Source organism: Nycticebus coucang, chromosome 3, assembly GCF_027406575.1.
Source record: "Nycticebus coucang isolate mNycCou1 chromosome 3, mNycCou1.pri, whole genome shotgun sequence".
Classification (NCBI taxonomy): Eukaryota; Metazoa; Chordata; class Mammalia; order Primates; family Lorisidae; genus Nycticebus; species Nycticebus coucang.
Window position 1 is genome coordinate 77,158,053 of NC_069782.1, and position 15,165 is coordinate 77,173,217.

General features: G+C 37.9%; 1 protein-coding gene across 6 annotated transcripts in view; it reads left to right on the forward strand.

The window, feature by feature from the left end:
- Positions 1-15,165, forward strand: part of PARG (poly(ADP-ribose) glycohydrolase) — a 147,368-nt gene that overhangs the window by 68,625 nt on the left and 63,578 nt on the right. For all 6 annotated transcript variants that reach the window (XM_053584978.1, XM_053584977.1, XM_053584981.1 and 3 more), the window contains one exon: positions 2,726-2,883. In XM_053584978.1, the coding sequence (XP_053440953.1) occupies positions 2,726-2,883 (158 nt within the window). The remainder of the gene's footprint in view (positions 1-2,725; positions 2,884-15,165) is intronic.

Consider the following 15,165-nt stretch of genomic DNA (forward strand, 5'->3'; position numbering starts at 1 on the left):
TGTTAACATTTACTGTGATGTTTCCAATTTTATCTAACTTTACTTTGATCACAGTGATGCATTGTGTCTGAAATGTTTTACTCTTGGGCAGGTGAAATATTTTTTAAAACATGTCTTTGTTTCTGTTGGAAGTTATTTGATTGTATATATTCTATGTTCATTCTTTTTCTCTTTTCCTTACTTAGTAAAATCTCTCACTGTCTTCTAGCTCTGCCTGACATCCTTACATGCCTCTCCTAACCAAGCTACCCCTCTTACAGCTCTCAAATCATACTTAACACACTATTTTATAATCCTTGTCATTCTGTATCTCCTACCACCAGGTTATAGTCTCTTTGGACAGGGAACTTCTTTCTGTCCCTGAGTTTTGCATGGTGCTTAATTAAATGTTTTTTGAAATCAATGTGTAGTTCGCAGTCAGCAGTATATGGCCTTTAGGTGTGGATCACTTAATCATCTTCTTTTCCCCTCATGCACTGGAGAGAAAGCTCCCGTATTTTATTTAATGAGAAAATTTTATTCAAAACCATTTAAATTTGTAGGCTCTAAGAAGTCACTTTATCAAACCAAAATCAAACTCCTGGCTCCCCAGCCTTTTGTTTTGGCTTACAACAGTACTCTCCAATAGTGTATTAATAAGGGGCATCCTAATTCTGTGCTCTGCCCTCTACTGAAAATCAAATTGAGATCAAAATATGCCTTTTGGCAAATTAAATTGTATGCGTTGGCTTTTAATGAAATATCACATAAAAAGTACTTGAGGCCAAATCTAAAAGGTAAAATTTAGTTTTATGAAAAGCAAATTTAAAGGAAACAAATTTTAGATAGAAACTCTCTAAAATTTCTTGGTTCATAGTGACCAGCCATCCTCTTATTTTATCTAGCTGAGCGTTTGACAATAAGATTTACATCTTGTCATTTCCCCAAATATGATGATTTCTCCTTACCAGTGGAGCTAAAATTACTTACTCTATTTAAAATTATACTATTTCTTTATTTGGGGAACTTGTATGTAAAGTCCATTAAAACTAAAGTATTTACCATTAATTTTTAAAATCATTTTTCTGAGTGACTCGGTAAGTGGTAGTTAAAAACTAAGCCATTGACACACACTGTCACTGTTTCTAAACTTGTTGCTGGGTTGTGAATAAATGTGCAGGATGGAAAATAGAGATCAATATGAACTCTATTTCCTTTCTCAGAAAGGCTTATTGCTAAGACCTGAGGATGGGGAATTTTGGATACAACAGTGAAAATAAATTTTTTACCTTTCTGTTTACCTTTGAATTTTTCTAAGGAAATAGTTGAATTGTAACCTGTTCTTTTTTCCTAGGAAATGCTTATTCTAGCAGTGAGGTGTATTTCCTGTTAATAGAGAAAAGTTAATTGTTAACACTGCGGTTTTGATTTGTCTTGGCTGCCTTTCTTCAGGTTCATTTTGGGTGCTGATTCCTGAGGTAGGATCAGGACAGTTTTCTCTAGGCATGCTGGTTTGAGATTAGTACAGAGACCCAGCACTCTTAGCTCTGGGTCTTACTGAAAGGGAGAAGGAAATGCATCTGAATTATTAAGTGGGAGCATTTTGAACCTTAATGATAAGCTGACAATTACAGTGGTAGTTGGGTTTTGGTTTTATCAGCATGTCTTTAAAAATACAGGCTCGGCGCCTATAGCTCAAGCAGCTAAGGCGCCAGCCACATACACCATAGCTGGTAGGTTCGAATCCAGCCTGGGCCTGCCAAACGGCAATGACGACTGCAACCAAAAAAATAGCTGGGTGTTGTGGTGGGTGCCTGTAGTCCCAGCTACTCGGGAGGCTGAGGCAAGAGAATTGCCTAAGCCCAGGAGTTGGAGGGAGCTGGGAGCTGTGATGCCATGGCACTACCCAGGGCAATAGCTTGAAGCTCTGTCTCAAAAAAAAAAAGCCTCTATTTATATCTATATCTATATCTATATATAACATTTAATGAAAATAGAATAAAACCCACTGAACGTAGTACTCAGATCCTGTGGATTATACTGACAACAAAAAAGTCAGGGAGTTTGGATCTTAGCCATAAAAGATTTGAAGAAAAAATGTCCTGCATCTTCCTTGGCTTGGAATATTTGATTATGTTAAGAAATTCCTGTCTAGTTATAAATTGTATATACATAAGTCTGTGTATGGTTTTTACATGTCCCATTAGTTGCTTTAATAAAAGTTAGATTTGGTTACATAAAGAAATTGTCTGTGTGAAGTGTGATTAAGAATTAGAGGGAAAGGACTTATTTATTTGAATTATTTTTCTTAGATAATTTTATTTTAGAATTAAGAAAAATTTTTCTGTCCAACAATTTATATTTTTAATATAAATAAGAACAAATTTAGCATAAGCAGAGTTGCATATTTCTGTTTCATCTTTTGTTTTAATTTTTCATTACATGGCAATGTGTTTTTATTTACCTGCTAAAACAATCTTGTTTTTCACTAATAACTAATGTTTTGTGTTCCCTTCACTACCATTATTATTGATTAGGAATCTGCAGTCTGTCAAATAAGTACATTTTTTCCAATCATCCCTGATAAACAACCCTCAACTTTAACAGTATTGCTGATTTAAGGATTCAAGAGTGGCCTGAAATTATTCCTGCCTTAATTCAGCAAATGCAATTTGGTACCTCTGCTTTCGAAATTGCTAAACTAATTATTGCTCTTCTCATCTGTAATTTTTGTTTCCTCTATCAGCCAATACCACTCCTGAAACAGAAGATGAATCATTCCATCACAATGTCACAGGAACAGATTGCCAGTCTTTTAGCTAATGCTTTCTTCTGCACATTTCCACGAAGAAATGCTAAGATGAAATCAGAATATTCCAGTTACCCGGACATTAACTTTAATCGGTATGTTTTCAGGGAACACAGCTTTAACAATGAGCTAAAGAAAGGTGGAAGAAATGAATATTTTTTGAGTGATTTGCCATGGGCCAATCATTTTACATGCAGTTATCTAATTTAATCTTTGTAACCAAAGATAGTTGCATTTGGGCAGGCAAGGTGATTAAAGTTCACAGAGATTAAAGGACTTGATTGGGGTCCCAGAGCCAGTAAGTCTCAAGAGTTGAAGTTTCATCTCAGGCTTGTCTTACTTCAAGATCCATGCTCTTTCCCTCCTCTCGGATTATCCTCCTCCTCTGAGTGTTATGGACTTCATGTGCGTTTTCAGTTTGATTATTCACAGCAACATTTGTTGTATTTATATTCTTCATATGCTGAAATAATGTTAAATATGGAGTAAATTTTCTCCTTTTCATAAAGGTCTTAAGAAATGAAAGTATAAAGTCATGAGGTTGTCTTGTGAGACTAGAAAAATGTATTTGTTAAGATGAAAAGGGAAAGGTGATTTGGTCTTTTTATATACATGATTACTTTATCAGTGTAATATTTTTAACAGGAAGTCAAAGGAATGTTCAAATTACTTGACTAAATTAATATGTTGTGAAGGTATTGATAAGCTTTAAATTCTAGTCATTTTCCTAGATAACTACCCTATCCTCTATAAAAACATTGTAAAGAATTTTTTTTTTTTTTTTTGGCTAAGGAATATAATTTTTCCCTCCTCTCATTCCCCACACCCTTATCCCCACCTCTATTTATTTCTTCACTTGAGAATTATCTTTATGAGATCCGTGAATAGAATATGAGTTTTTTCCCCTAATGTTGAGGCAAGACTCCAGAAAACTGCTCTAGTATGTGCTTTTCTTTCCCAGGAGGTTGTTAGTAGGCCCTTCCGACCACCTGCACTCACCCCTGTCCCGCCTCTGCAGGCTGGTCGGTGTGGGTGGTGTGTGGAGTAGGAGGTATAGTCATGAGAAACAAACAAGAAAAAAACCGCTTTATTTGCCAAAACATTTTGGTCTTCAAAGTGGAATCGTGCAATAACACTATTTATTTTAATTTGCCTTTTTAATATAGTTTCTTTAAAAACTTTTTTGATGTGAATTAATTATAGACTTAGAGAAAAGTTACAGAAATAGTACCAAGACTTCTTGTGTAAAACTCATCTACTTTCACCTTACGTTAACATCTTATAAAACCATCGTAAAATTGTCAAAACCAGTAAGATAACATTGGTATAATACTATTAACAATAGACCTTATTTTAATTGTCCTTTTTTCTTTTTTTATTTAGAGACGGGCTTGCTCTGTCATCTAGGCTGGAGTGCAGTGGCCTTGATCATAGCTCATTGTAAACCTTCACTTCCTAGGTGTGAACAATCCTCCCATCTCAGCCTCCCAAGTAGCTAGAACTACAGGTGCTGATCTCGGACTTCTGTCCTTAAATGATCATCTGGCCTTAGCTTCCCAAAGAGTTGGGGTTATGGGTGTGAGTCACTGTACCTGTAACTATCCTTTTTCTGCTCTAAGATTCTACCCAGCATCCCATATCACATTAAATTATTAGCTTAGTCTCTAATCCCTTCCTTATTTTTTTCTTTTCTTTCATGACTTTGACTCTTTTGAAGACTACTCATCAGCTTTTTAGGGAGTGTTTTCAATCTGGGGTTGGCTTCTTTTTCACAACTGGAATGAGGTCGTGCGTTTGTGGCGGGATGCCCTGGAAATGGTCTTGTGTCTTTCTCGGGGCATCACTTCAGTGGGGTCAGGATACTTCTTATTATTGATGATCTGTTGGCTAAAGTAGCATCTCTGGGGTTTTTCCACTGTAAAGTTGCCGTGTTTCCCTTTGGTGTCAGTAAGTATCTTAGGGGAAATAAAACACTATGCATATGATGTTTTGCCTCACGTTATCCCCACGAATTTTAGGATCCATAGGCAGAACTTGTCTGCACTGTCATGTTTGCCTATTGTGATTTTTCTTTTTCCCTCTTCTACATTTATTAATTGAAGTAATATTGTAATGAAGAATGTCCCTTCTTTGTTTTTATTATATCAGAATGGAGTCATAAATATTTATCTTAAAAGTTAAAATTTAATTCTCTCATTTTTTATTTTGCTGCTGAAATTTTTCTAGGTTAGACATAGGGTTCCTTTAGGTTATCTCCTGTTTTTGTTCAAGCCCTATCCTTTTTGGAACATTTTCTGTCTTTCCACAATCATGAAGTGTTCCAGTCTCATCTTATGCTCCAACCCTGTAATCAACTATTTTCTCAAGGATTCTTGGTTTTTTTTTCATTGTTCAATGGTATTTAGAGACATAGATCTGGGTGATAAGTGTTCTCATTGCTACTAGGGTGTCATTGTTTCTTCATTCATTGTTTATTTCTTTTTAATTTTGAGACAGAGTCTTGCTTTGTCATGTGAGTTAGACATTGCAGTGGTGTCATTATTACTCTCTGCAGCCTCAAAATCCTGGGCTCAAGTGATCCTCCTGCCTTCGCCTTCTGAGTGGCTAGGAATATAGGCACACGCTATCATGCCTGGCTAATTTTTCTATTTTCTGTAGAGCTAGAGTCTCGCTCTTGCTCAGCCTGGTCTCAAACTCCTGGCCACAAGCAATCCTTTTGCCTTGGCTTCCCAAAGTACTAGAATTACAGGTGTGATCCACCACTCCAGCCAAGTATTATCATTTCTATATCAACTTACTTTATATGGGCAGCACTTCTTCTAACTCTACACGGAGGTGGAGAAACGGATTCAGTCACATTTCTTTTTTTTTTTTTTGACAAAGTCTCAAGCTGTCGCCCTGGATATCTTCAATGTCATAGAGTATCAGCCCTACAGGCCGTGTTTTTAGGCTTGTAAAAATACAGAAAACTTCTCTCTAACGATAAGAAAAATTTTGGAATTATAACGTTAGTACCTAATAAAATTTAATTTAAAAATTTTAAAGTACGACATTTTGGCACAATTTTTGTTTTCTTTTTACAGCAATTAAAAGAATAGCAGATGATTTTAATATAAGAATACTCAGACTCGGGTGGTGCCCGTAGCTCAGTAGGTAAGCCACCGGCCACATACAGTGAGGCTGGTGGGTTCCATCCCAGATAGGGCCAGCTAAAACAATGACAACTGCAACAAAAAAAAAGTAGCCAGGCACAGCGGTGGGCACCTGTAGTCCCAGCTACTTGGGAGGCTGAGGCAAGAGAATTGCTTACGCCCAGGAGTTTGAGGTTGTTGTGAGCTGTGACGCCATGGCACTGTACCCAGGGTGACACCTTGAGACTATGTCTCAAAAGAAAACAAACAAAACAAACGAATACTCAGACTTATAATTTTGGGGTTATATTTTTAAAGCTCCCAAACTTTAAAATGTCCATGAAAATTTTTGCTGTTATATAGAGTCGCTCTTTGTTATCGATACTGGGGGAGAGAAGCATACAATGTAAAATAACATTATCTGTGAGAATTTCTCTAAAATCCCAGTGTTGACAAACAAGATGGTATTTGTTTTTATATTAGATCATCTTTGGTTGCATAAATACCAGTTGTGAGGGGCATGTTTTTAACCTGTTTTTCCAAACCTGTACAGTAGCTAAGTTTGTTTTAAGAGAATAATATTTAGTTACTGAGTTTAGTTCACATATACAGTGAGCAAGTATGTGTTAAGTGCCTTGGGGTTACAGAGAAGGGATGAGCGATTTTATGAATTCTTACTCTTGTGTACTGTTATCTCGTTTTCAAACTTCACAACTGCCTGGGTGCCCTTCTGCCCTCCATATGGCTTTTATTCCTCCTTAAAGACTCAGTTCCCTTACCACTTTTTGTAGTATCTCTGATTCTGCAACAGTAGGTTAATTACTCCTCTGGATTTCTTTGACAGCCTATGTTTACCTTTGTGTAAAGGAGAGGTTCAGACCATTATGATTCTGTTAGAGAAGGATATAATTTAATAATGGAAAATAATTTTTTTGCTCATGTTTTTTTTTTTTTTTGTAGAGACAGAGTCTCACTTTATGGCCCTCAGTAGAGTGCCGTGGCCTCACACAGCTCACAGCAACCTCCAACTCCTGGGCTTAAGCGATTCTCTTGCCTCAGCCTCCCGAGTAGCTGGGACTACAGGCGCCCGCCACAACACCCAGCTAGTTTTGGGTTTTTTTTTTTAAATGGGGTCTTGTTGTGTTACCTGAGCTGGTCTCAAACTTCTGGGCTCAAGCAGTCCTCCTGCCTCAGCCTCCTGAGTAGCTGGCGTACAAGTACACACCACTGTGTCCAGCATAACTTTTGAATTAAGTAGAAAAGAGTGAGTGGGAATTTTTACCAAGGAGGGAAGGAGAGATGATTGTGTTCTAGGCAGGCGGAAGAGCATGTGTGCTGTGGTGAGGAGGATTTGACATGCCCAGGGACTGTGAGAAGACCAGACCAGTTGTGGTTGCAGTGCAGAGTGAGGAGCATGGAGAGGGGACGGGCTGCAGAAGTAGGTGGTGGCAGGATCCTGCTATGCCCACTAAGCTTTCTGAAAGCAAGGGAAGCCAGTGAAAGATTTGATTTGGGACTAGGGGAAAATTGGCAATACAAGCTCGGATTTACATTTTCAAAAGTTTATTTTCACTATAATGCAGGAATCAAGTGGCCGGGGGCCAGAGCACATTAGTTTACCAAGTTGGAGAGGCTATTGCAAAGTACCAGGAAAGAGAGGATGGTAGCTGGCATAGTGTAGTGGTGGGGATGGAGACGTAGAGACATTTGAAGTGGTAGTCAGTGTGAAAGTGACAGACTGGATTGGCAGATGGATAGAGAGAAGCATCTGGGGTACTTGTTAGGTGGTTTGTACAGTGAGATGTGTGGCTTTAGTGTTCTCTGCTTTTCCTACTATACCCACCTACTCTACTTTGTTATAATTGCTTATCTTATCTGTCCTATTCTTTGTTGTTTCATGTAATCTTATGCATTGTAGGCTTTTAATAAATTCTTATTAATAAATGAAAATAAATTTTAGGGATGAAACGTTTGAGAAATTAAGTGACTTCTTTGAGTTACAGAGCTGGTAGGGGCAGAATGCTAAGATTGTAATTTAGACCCTTTGTTCTCAGTCTTTTGTCTTTTACTTTTCAAATTATATCTTATCCTTAGGAATTAGGAAATGTTTTATTTGAAAACCATATATAATTAAACATAGTTTTTACCTTTGATTTCCTTAGTAATTGAGATAGGATTGAGTGAAAACCAAGAGTGCTTGTATTTGCAATTGCAGTGATGTAAAGACTTATTTATAAGTTTTCGTTCGTTCTTTTTCTTTTTTTTCTTTTTAGGAAAAATTATTAAAGAATGTACTATAAAAATAGATTCATCAGTAGTTAAGGGCTATCCGTCTCTTGCAAGTTTTCTTTTATAATATAAAAAAGGAAATGGTCATATTTTGTGTGTAAGTAGAGAAGTGGAAATTTAATTTGTAAAGATATAATTGCCTGTTTCCATGATGACTAATAAAGATTCTTCTAAGAGTAAGTAGCCTTTCTGTGTATTTTGAGTAAATGATTGGTTAGGTCTAATAGAATCTGTTGAATGCTATAAATTATAAAATTTCTAACCAAAATTCTGAAGACAATTCCAGTGGTCTTGGGTTTTTTGGTTTGTTTCTGTGCTTTTGATAAAAGTAGTTCTAATTGACAATGCTTTAGAGTTGGTGTCTTAGTGGCCGTTTACAGTTTGTTCCTATGGAATGAATGCAGCTGGAATGTGTATCTGAGTGATCTATAGGGTGAACTTCTGATCTCTTAGATAAAGGCTTTCTCAGAAGATTTTTTTTTTTAGTAGAGGTGGGGTTTCACTCTTGCTCAGGTTGGTTTCCAACTCCTGAGCTCAAGCAGTCTACCCACCTTGGCCTCCCAGAGTGCTGGGATTAACACATGTGAACCACCATGCCTGGCCTATTAAAGGCATTTTTAAGCATACTAGAAGATAAGGAGAAAGTATGATGAACCTATGTTTAAATCACCCAGCCTCAGTACTTACTGTTCTTTTTTTTTTTTTGAGACAGAGCCCCAAGCTGTCGCCCTGGGTAGAGTGCTGTGGCATCACAGCTCACAGCAACCTCCAACTCCTGGGCTCAAGCGATTCTCCTGTCTCAGCCTCCCAAGTAGCTGGGGACTACAGGTGCCTGCCACAATGCCCGGCTATTTTTTGGTTGCAACCGTCATTGTTGTTTGGCGGGCCCAGGCTGGATTCAAACCCACCAGCTCAGGTGTATGTGGCTGGTGCCTTAGCCGCTTGAGCCACAGGCGTCGAGCCAGTATTTGTTCTTTTTTCACCTGCAGAACCCTGCTTTTTTTTTCTAGACTCATTTAAAGCAAATTCTAGATGTTGTATTTCACTCTTTGAGAATTCAATATTTAAACTGTTCACAGATACTTAACTTCTAATTCTTGGCTAGTCATATATAGCCTTTTCCTTGAGAAAGGGTAAGGCACTGTGTGGATACCTATATATCACTCATACACAGTACCACATTTTAGGAAAGGAAAAAACTGTATTAAAATTGTAACTCAGTATATACTGGTAACAAAAGATGAATGCAGGTCATGTTTGACTTCTGCAATTACAGGATGTGTTCAGAGTGGTTACCATCAGCATCCAGACACTTCTCATTACAGTGAACTTCTGCTTAAACCAGTGGTTCTCAACCTGTGGGTAGTGACCCTTTTTAATAATGAAAATACATTGCAGCATTAGGAAGGTTGAGAACCACTGGCTTAAGCAAAGTTGATGAGTGTCCACTTGTATCACTACACATGCCATTTCACAGCCCCATGCATCTCAAACTTACCACACATGCATGCAATTGTTAGGCATGTTGGAGGTTCTGTTGTATATTCAGGCCTCCATTGTCATACTTCCACAACATTCTCAAAGTTCAAATACCACTTCAAAATGGTCTTGTGCTCCTCAAACAACAGTTGTGCTTCTGCCATTTTTTTTGACTATCTTGCCTGTCACATGATGACACTAGCATTCTTTTGAATAACACCATCTTTTGAGTGAACATCATACTACACATTGCTACCATAATTCAATTCAACTTGGTAAAGTAATACATAGATAATAAAATCACTTAAGTTATGTATTCATTTTTTTGGTAAATATCAGTAAAATAAGGAAAACCACAAGAGAGGGAGCAAAAGGTTAAGCATGATTAGAATTAGATAGGTTTTCACAAGAAGTAAAAAATGTACATAAAATACAATCTCAGTTATGTTAAAATATCTCTATCCTATCTTTGTGTTCACATCCACATATATGATGAGTGTGAGTATAGAAAATGAGTCAAAGTGTGATTACTACTATGTGGGGAGTATCACTTTCATGTCTTTTCTATATTTTTCAAATTATTTACAAATGAGCATATATACTTTTATCTTGAAAAGAAAAAGTTACTTAAGGAACAAACCAGCTATCAGAAATTGAGTAGAAGGCAAAGTTAATAAAAAGAGTGGATGATTTTTGTAACTTTTTTTTGAGGGTGGAATTCCACAGATTTTTTTTTTTTAGGTTTTTCCTCAAAACAAGTATAGATAAGCCATTTCTTCCCAACTACACCTACATAGACCCATTATCGTTGTCTTTTCTTCACCCTAACTTACCTACTCAGCATCTAGAATAGAAATTAATCCTGAGTCCTCAAGGTGGCCAGGGAGCTCACAATACCGCCAGCCTTCTTTCTTCAACAGTAAAGACCCACAGGTGCTGGGTGATTGATGGGAGGGCTTGGCTTTGTGACTTCCAATTTCTTGTCGCCAGTTACCCAAATTTTTATTAATTTTAATGTATGTTTCAATTTTAGGAGATTTTTGTTTTCCAGCTAAAGTTCTGACTGGGGAACTCTGGTGCTATGTGGTAATGATGGGGTTTGTCTTTTCCATTGTGCATGGCCACTTATTCTGAGGACTTAGCCAGTTGGCTCTGAGGATCAACATGTTAGGCTTGATGAGAAACAAGGCTGGGGCCTGTTTCTTAATGGAAGGGAATATAAATTAGAACAATGCAATGGCTTTATGTAAATGAATGCCGACTTTTGCTGAGTGTTAATGTAATGTTTTATTTTAGCCCAAGTACCTTGTCTTACTCATCATTATCTGAAATTTTTTTACTTACTCTTCACATCAGCATTATGAATTACGTATCGATTAGGTATTGTCATTATTCTCATGTTTCAGATGAGGAGAGATTTTAGAGGAGATTACTTTCCCTAGTTAACACTGTTAGTAACTGATAGACGTGGGATTCAATCTTAGAATATAGTCTGCTTCCATAAGCTGTGTACCTTAACCAGATCTATTACCCTGTCTTCCTTTGAATGAACTGAGTTAATACTTATTACCTCATAACTAGTTGAAATTAGAATGATTCTTACACATAATTCTTAATATATTAAATGAATTAAAGCCATTTTTTTTTTTTTTTTTGTAGAGACAGAGTCTCACTTTATGGCCCTCGGTAGAGTGCCGTGGCCTCACACAGCTCACAGCAACCTCCAACTCCTGGGCTTAAGCGATTCTCTTGCCTCAGCCTCCCGAGTAGCTGGGACTACAGGCGCCCACCACAACGCCCAGCTATTTTTTGGTTGCAGTTCAGCCGGGGCCGGGTTTGAACCCGCCACCCTCGGTATATGGGGCCGGCGCCTTACCGACTGAGCCACAGGCGCTGCCCGAATTAAAGCCATTTTAAGCCTACAGTAAATAGCATTCTCACCAAATGAGGTTTTAAGTGAGTCTCTTGAAGATTGGAAGCCAGGTGTATTCTTGTCTTCCTGGCTGATGAGAGTTCTTTTGGATACCAGAACATTGAGAATGAATTAAGCCAAGTCAGCCCGTGACTGTCGACACAGCTGTTGTAGGGGATCCTCAGTACCCAGGACATCTGCACGACCCCTCACTGTGAGATGATGTGTGTCTCAGTGAACCTAAGCCAGAAAACAGAGGGAACAGTAACTACCAGAGATGTTGTCTCCTGGCAGCTCATTTTGATTTTATCTGTGGAAGTTTCTAGGCAGGGACTTTTCCGTACTGATAAGATTCAGGAAGAGTAAATGACCTGTCATCAGAACTGGAACTGAACACTGTCATCTGTACAAACTCAGTGCTCTTCCTTGTGTCTTGCTGCCTCCCCTGAGTCAAATGCTCTGCAGTGCTCCAGAAGTGGAAAACAGTCGCGAGCTCCCCTCTTTCATGTGGCTTCTGAATGATGGAGTAGTTAATTGGATAAGCCATTTTGTAGGCTGATTATGTAGCATTTTGTTGTTGTTATGTTTCCTTTTTTGCATAGTGTCTATTTATGGTTATAGTTTTTGGCAATGGGGAGTTGTGTGTTTGTTTGAGTGTATTTAATCTCAAAAGAGATATTGCATTGGCTAGCTAGTTGAATAAGAAAAATGGTAAGAGTATGCGGTGGAAGGCTGATGTCAATAAATTGAATAAATCTTCCCTTTTTTATTTATTGCTGTGTTCTTCCAGTCCTGCTTAGTTATGTTAAATACCCCTGACCTTTTCCCCTGCTTGCCTTTCAGGGCCTAAACATGCAATAAAGACTTCCAATGTGATTAGCATTGATGCTTCTGAGATCACATGGAAACTAGATGGTCAGAGATAAATTGTGGGTCTCTGCATTGGTCAGCCAGGAAGGCTTTTACATCTGCCTTTCGCCCCCAGATTGAAAATGCTGCTGAGGCCATATGGCAGAGAGCTTCACAGAAGAAAGAGCCAGGGATGACTTTCTGGCTGAGTTCCGGATTATCACTTGCTTTTATTTTAAAGTGAAGGTTATAGTGCTTTGGGCTTGATTTACTGTATATTAATGGGATTAATCCTTACTTGAAATTGCATGGGGGCTGTGTGTGTATCTAGAATCGAATTCCAGTAATGTTATCAATATTCTATTCAGGGAAAGATTTTATTAAACAATGTCTCTCTTTATAAGTGTGGAAAGAAAAACACCGGTTAATAAGTATCTGACCCTTGATTGACTTCTTCCCTTCAAAATACAGTTTTGTTTAGAACAAATAGAGGTTGCCTGATTGGCTTTTTCTGTTTGCTTTCTTTAATCTGTAATTATCATTCAATTAAATACCAAAATGTCTTCCCTACACGCAGAGGGGTTATAATGGCCTGGTTTATGTGCATATTTACCTGCATACTGCTGAACTCAAAATATGTCTTTGAATATAAATACTCAGGATTTGAAAAAAAATCTAAATTAAAAAGGAAAGATGTTGTGAAATTTAAAAAACAGAATGATGATGATTATGAGAAGGTCTCACTCTCTGTTTCTGTGTCTGAGTGTCTTTCTCTCATGCCCGCTTCTGTCTCCAGCCCCATTTCTTCGGCCTCTCCTGTCTTCCCTGCTGCCCCTTTCTATACTCCTACCCCTTTCTTGGCTCTATGCTTAGTTCCTTTGTCCTCTCCCCCCAGCCCATAGTTCCTCAGATTGAACATCACTCTTGTGACAGCATTCATTTATGCACCTTGCCAGTGTGTTTCTGTTATTCTTACTTGCTTCCATACCAGGATAATTCACTTTATTTGGGTGACTATACATACTATTTTAAAATTTCACAGCAGCCACGTCTGAGAATTGTCACAGGGTTGTAAGCCTGCTTCAGCTCTCTAATTTTATCTCCACTTCTGTCCCCCTCCCCTACAAAACTCCCCTCTTTTCTTTGCTCTATCAGGAAGATGGGAAAGCGTTACACAGTGACCTGAAATTAGGCTTGAAGCAACAAATAGCGTGCATCAAGATTCTGCTTATTTGTAGTTTTAAGGTTTGGACCTGCAAGATTAGCAGTGGTGCTTATGTGTAGCAGGTGATAGCAACCATACAATCTTCTAGGAAAGTCCATATTGCCAGGGTAATAAATCTGCAGTCCCAAGAGGCCCCTAACGGTAATAATTTGTCATTGTGGCTATGAAATATGTGAACTTTTGTGTGTTTTTATAAGCAGATGACTGCATGTAGAAGCTAAGGACACTTTCCCCCCCTATGTTTCAGGGAATTCTTTCTTTCTTTTTTTTTTTTTAAAGCATTTTATTTTATTTTATTTTTTTTGTAGAGACACAGTCTCACTTTATGGCCCTCGGTAGAGTGCCGTGGCCTCACACAGCTCACAGCAACCTCCAACTCCTGGACTTAAGCGATTCTCCTGCCTCAGCCTCCCGAGTAGCTGGGACTACAGGCACCCGCCACAACACCCGGCTATTTTTTTTGGTTGCAGTTTGGCCGGGGCCGGGTTTGAACCTGCTACCCTCGGTATATGGGGCCGGCGCCTTACCGACTGAGCCACAGGCGCCGCCCTTCAGGGAATTATTTCTTAAGGGCAACTGCAGTTTTCTCCTCACTATGCAATAGTTCTATTGGTGAGGAACTTTTTCTCCTTAATTAAATTGTGTAATACATCAGTTCATCTCTGCAAAAAGCTGGTGGCTGCTGCTTTTATATTCATATCGCTTCCCTCTACTGAGTAGTGAGCCTAGAAAAGGATTTTGCAGAGGTGCCCAAGGTATTCATTTAGTAAATCATATTTATTGATATAGTATGCTTAATTAAACTGCCAAGGAGCTTCTTCATTTTGACTATCATTTTGATTTAAATAAAGTCTATTCTGGTTGACATATTGCAGAAGAAATCAAGCTGAAACCTGTACTTACAAAAAGCCTTTCTTTCATCTGCCAGCGGGATTTTAAGAGCATGTGTATTAAATATTAAATATTTTACAAAGATAAGTTCTCTAAATGAGTAAAAGTTATCACAGACACTCTTAAATTATTTTTGACAACAGATTAGATTTTAGATTTGGTTAAAATACTATCCTACCTTGCTGTTCATCTTGGGAAATAAATTTTTTAAAATTTCAAGAAATAAATACATAAATTGATTTTTTTCTAGAGGTTAACCCTGAGTATAGATTTCAGATCATTTGAAAATTGTATTTCCTTCCCTTTTCCTAATTTATTTCAGTTGCTTAGATTTTCTGATGGAATAAACTTTCCCCTCTCTGTGTAGTTACATAAGCTTGCTCTTCTAATCATGAAAAATATTACCCGTTTCAGCACTTAGTAAAGTGGACTTTTACTTGAAGGATTTCTAGTTTTAGTGTCAGAATACATGACTAGAATCAGATGAACAATACCTCACCATTTGTAGCCACTGAATCTCTGTAATTTTAAAATGCCTTTTTAAAGCTAGATCTTCAGCCCAAAAGCACGCTTTTGTGTTAGAAATCTTTTAGTGAACCAG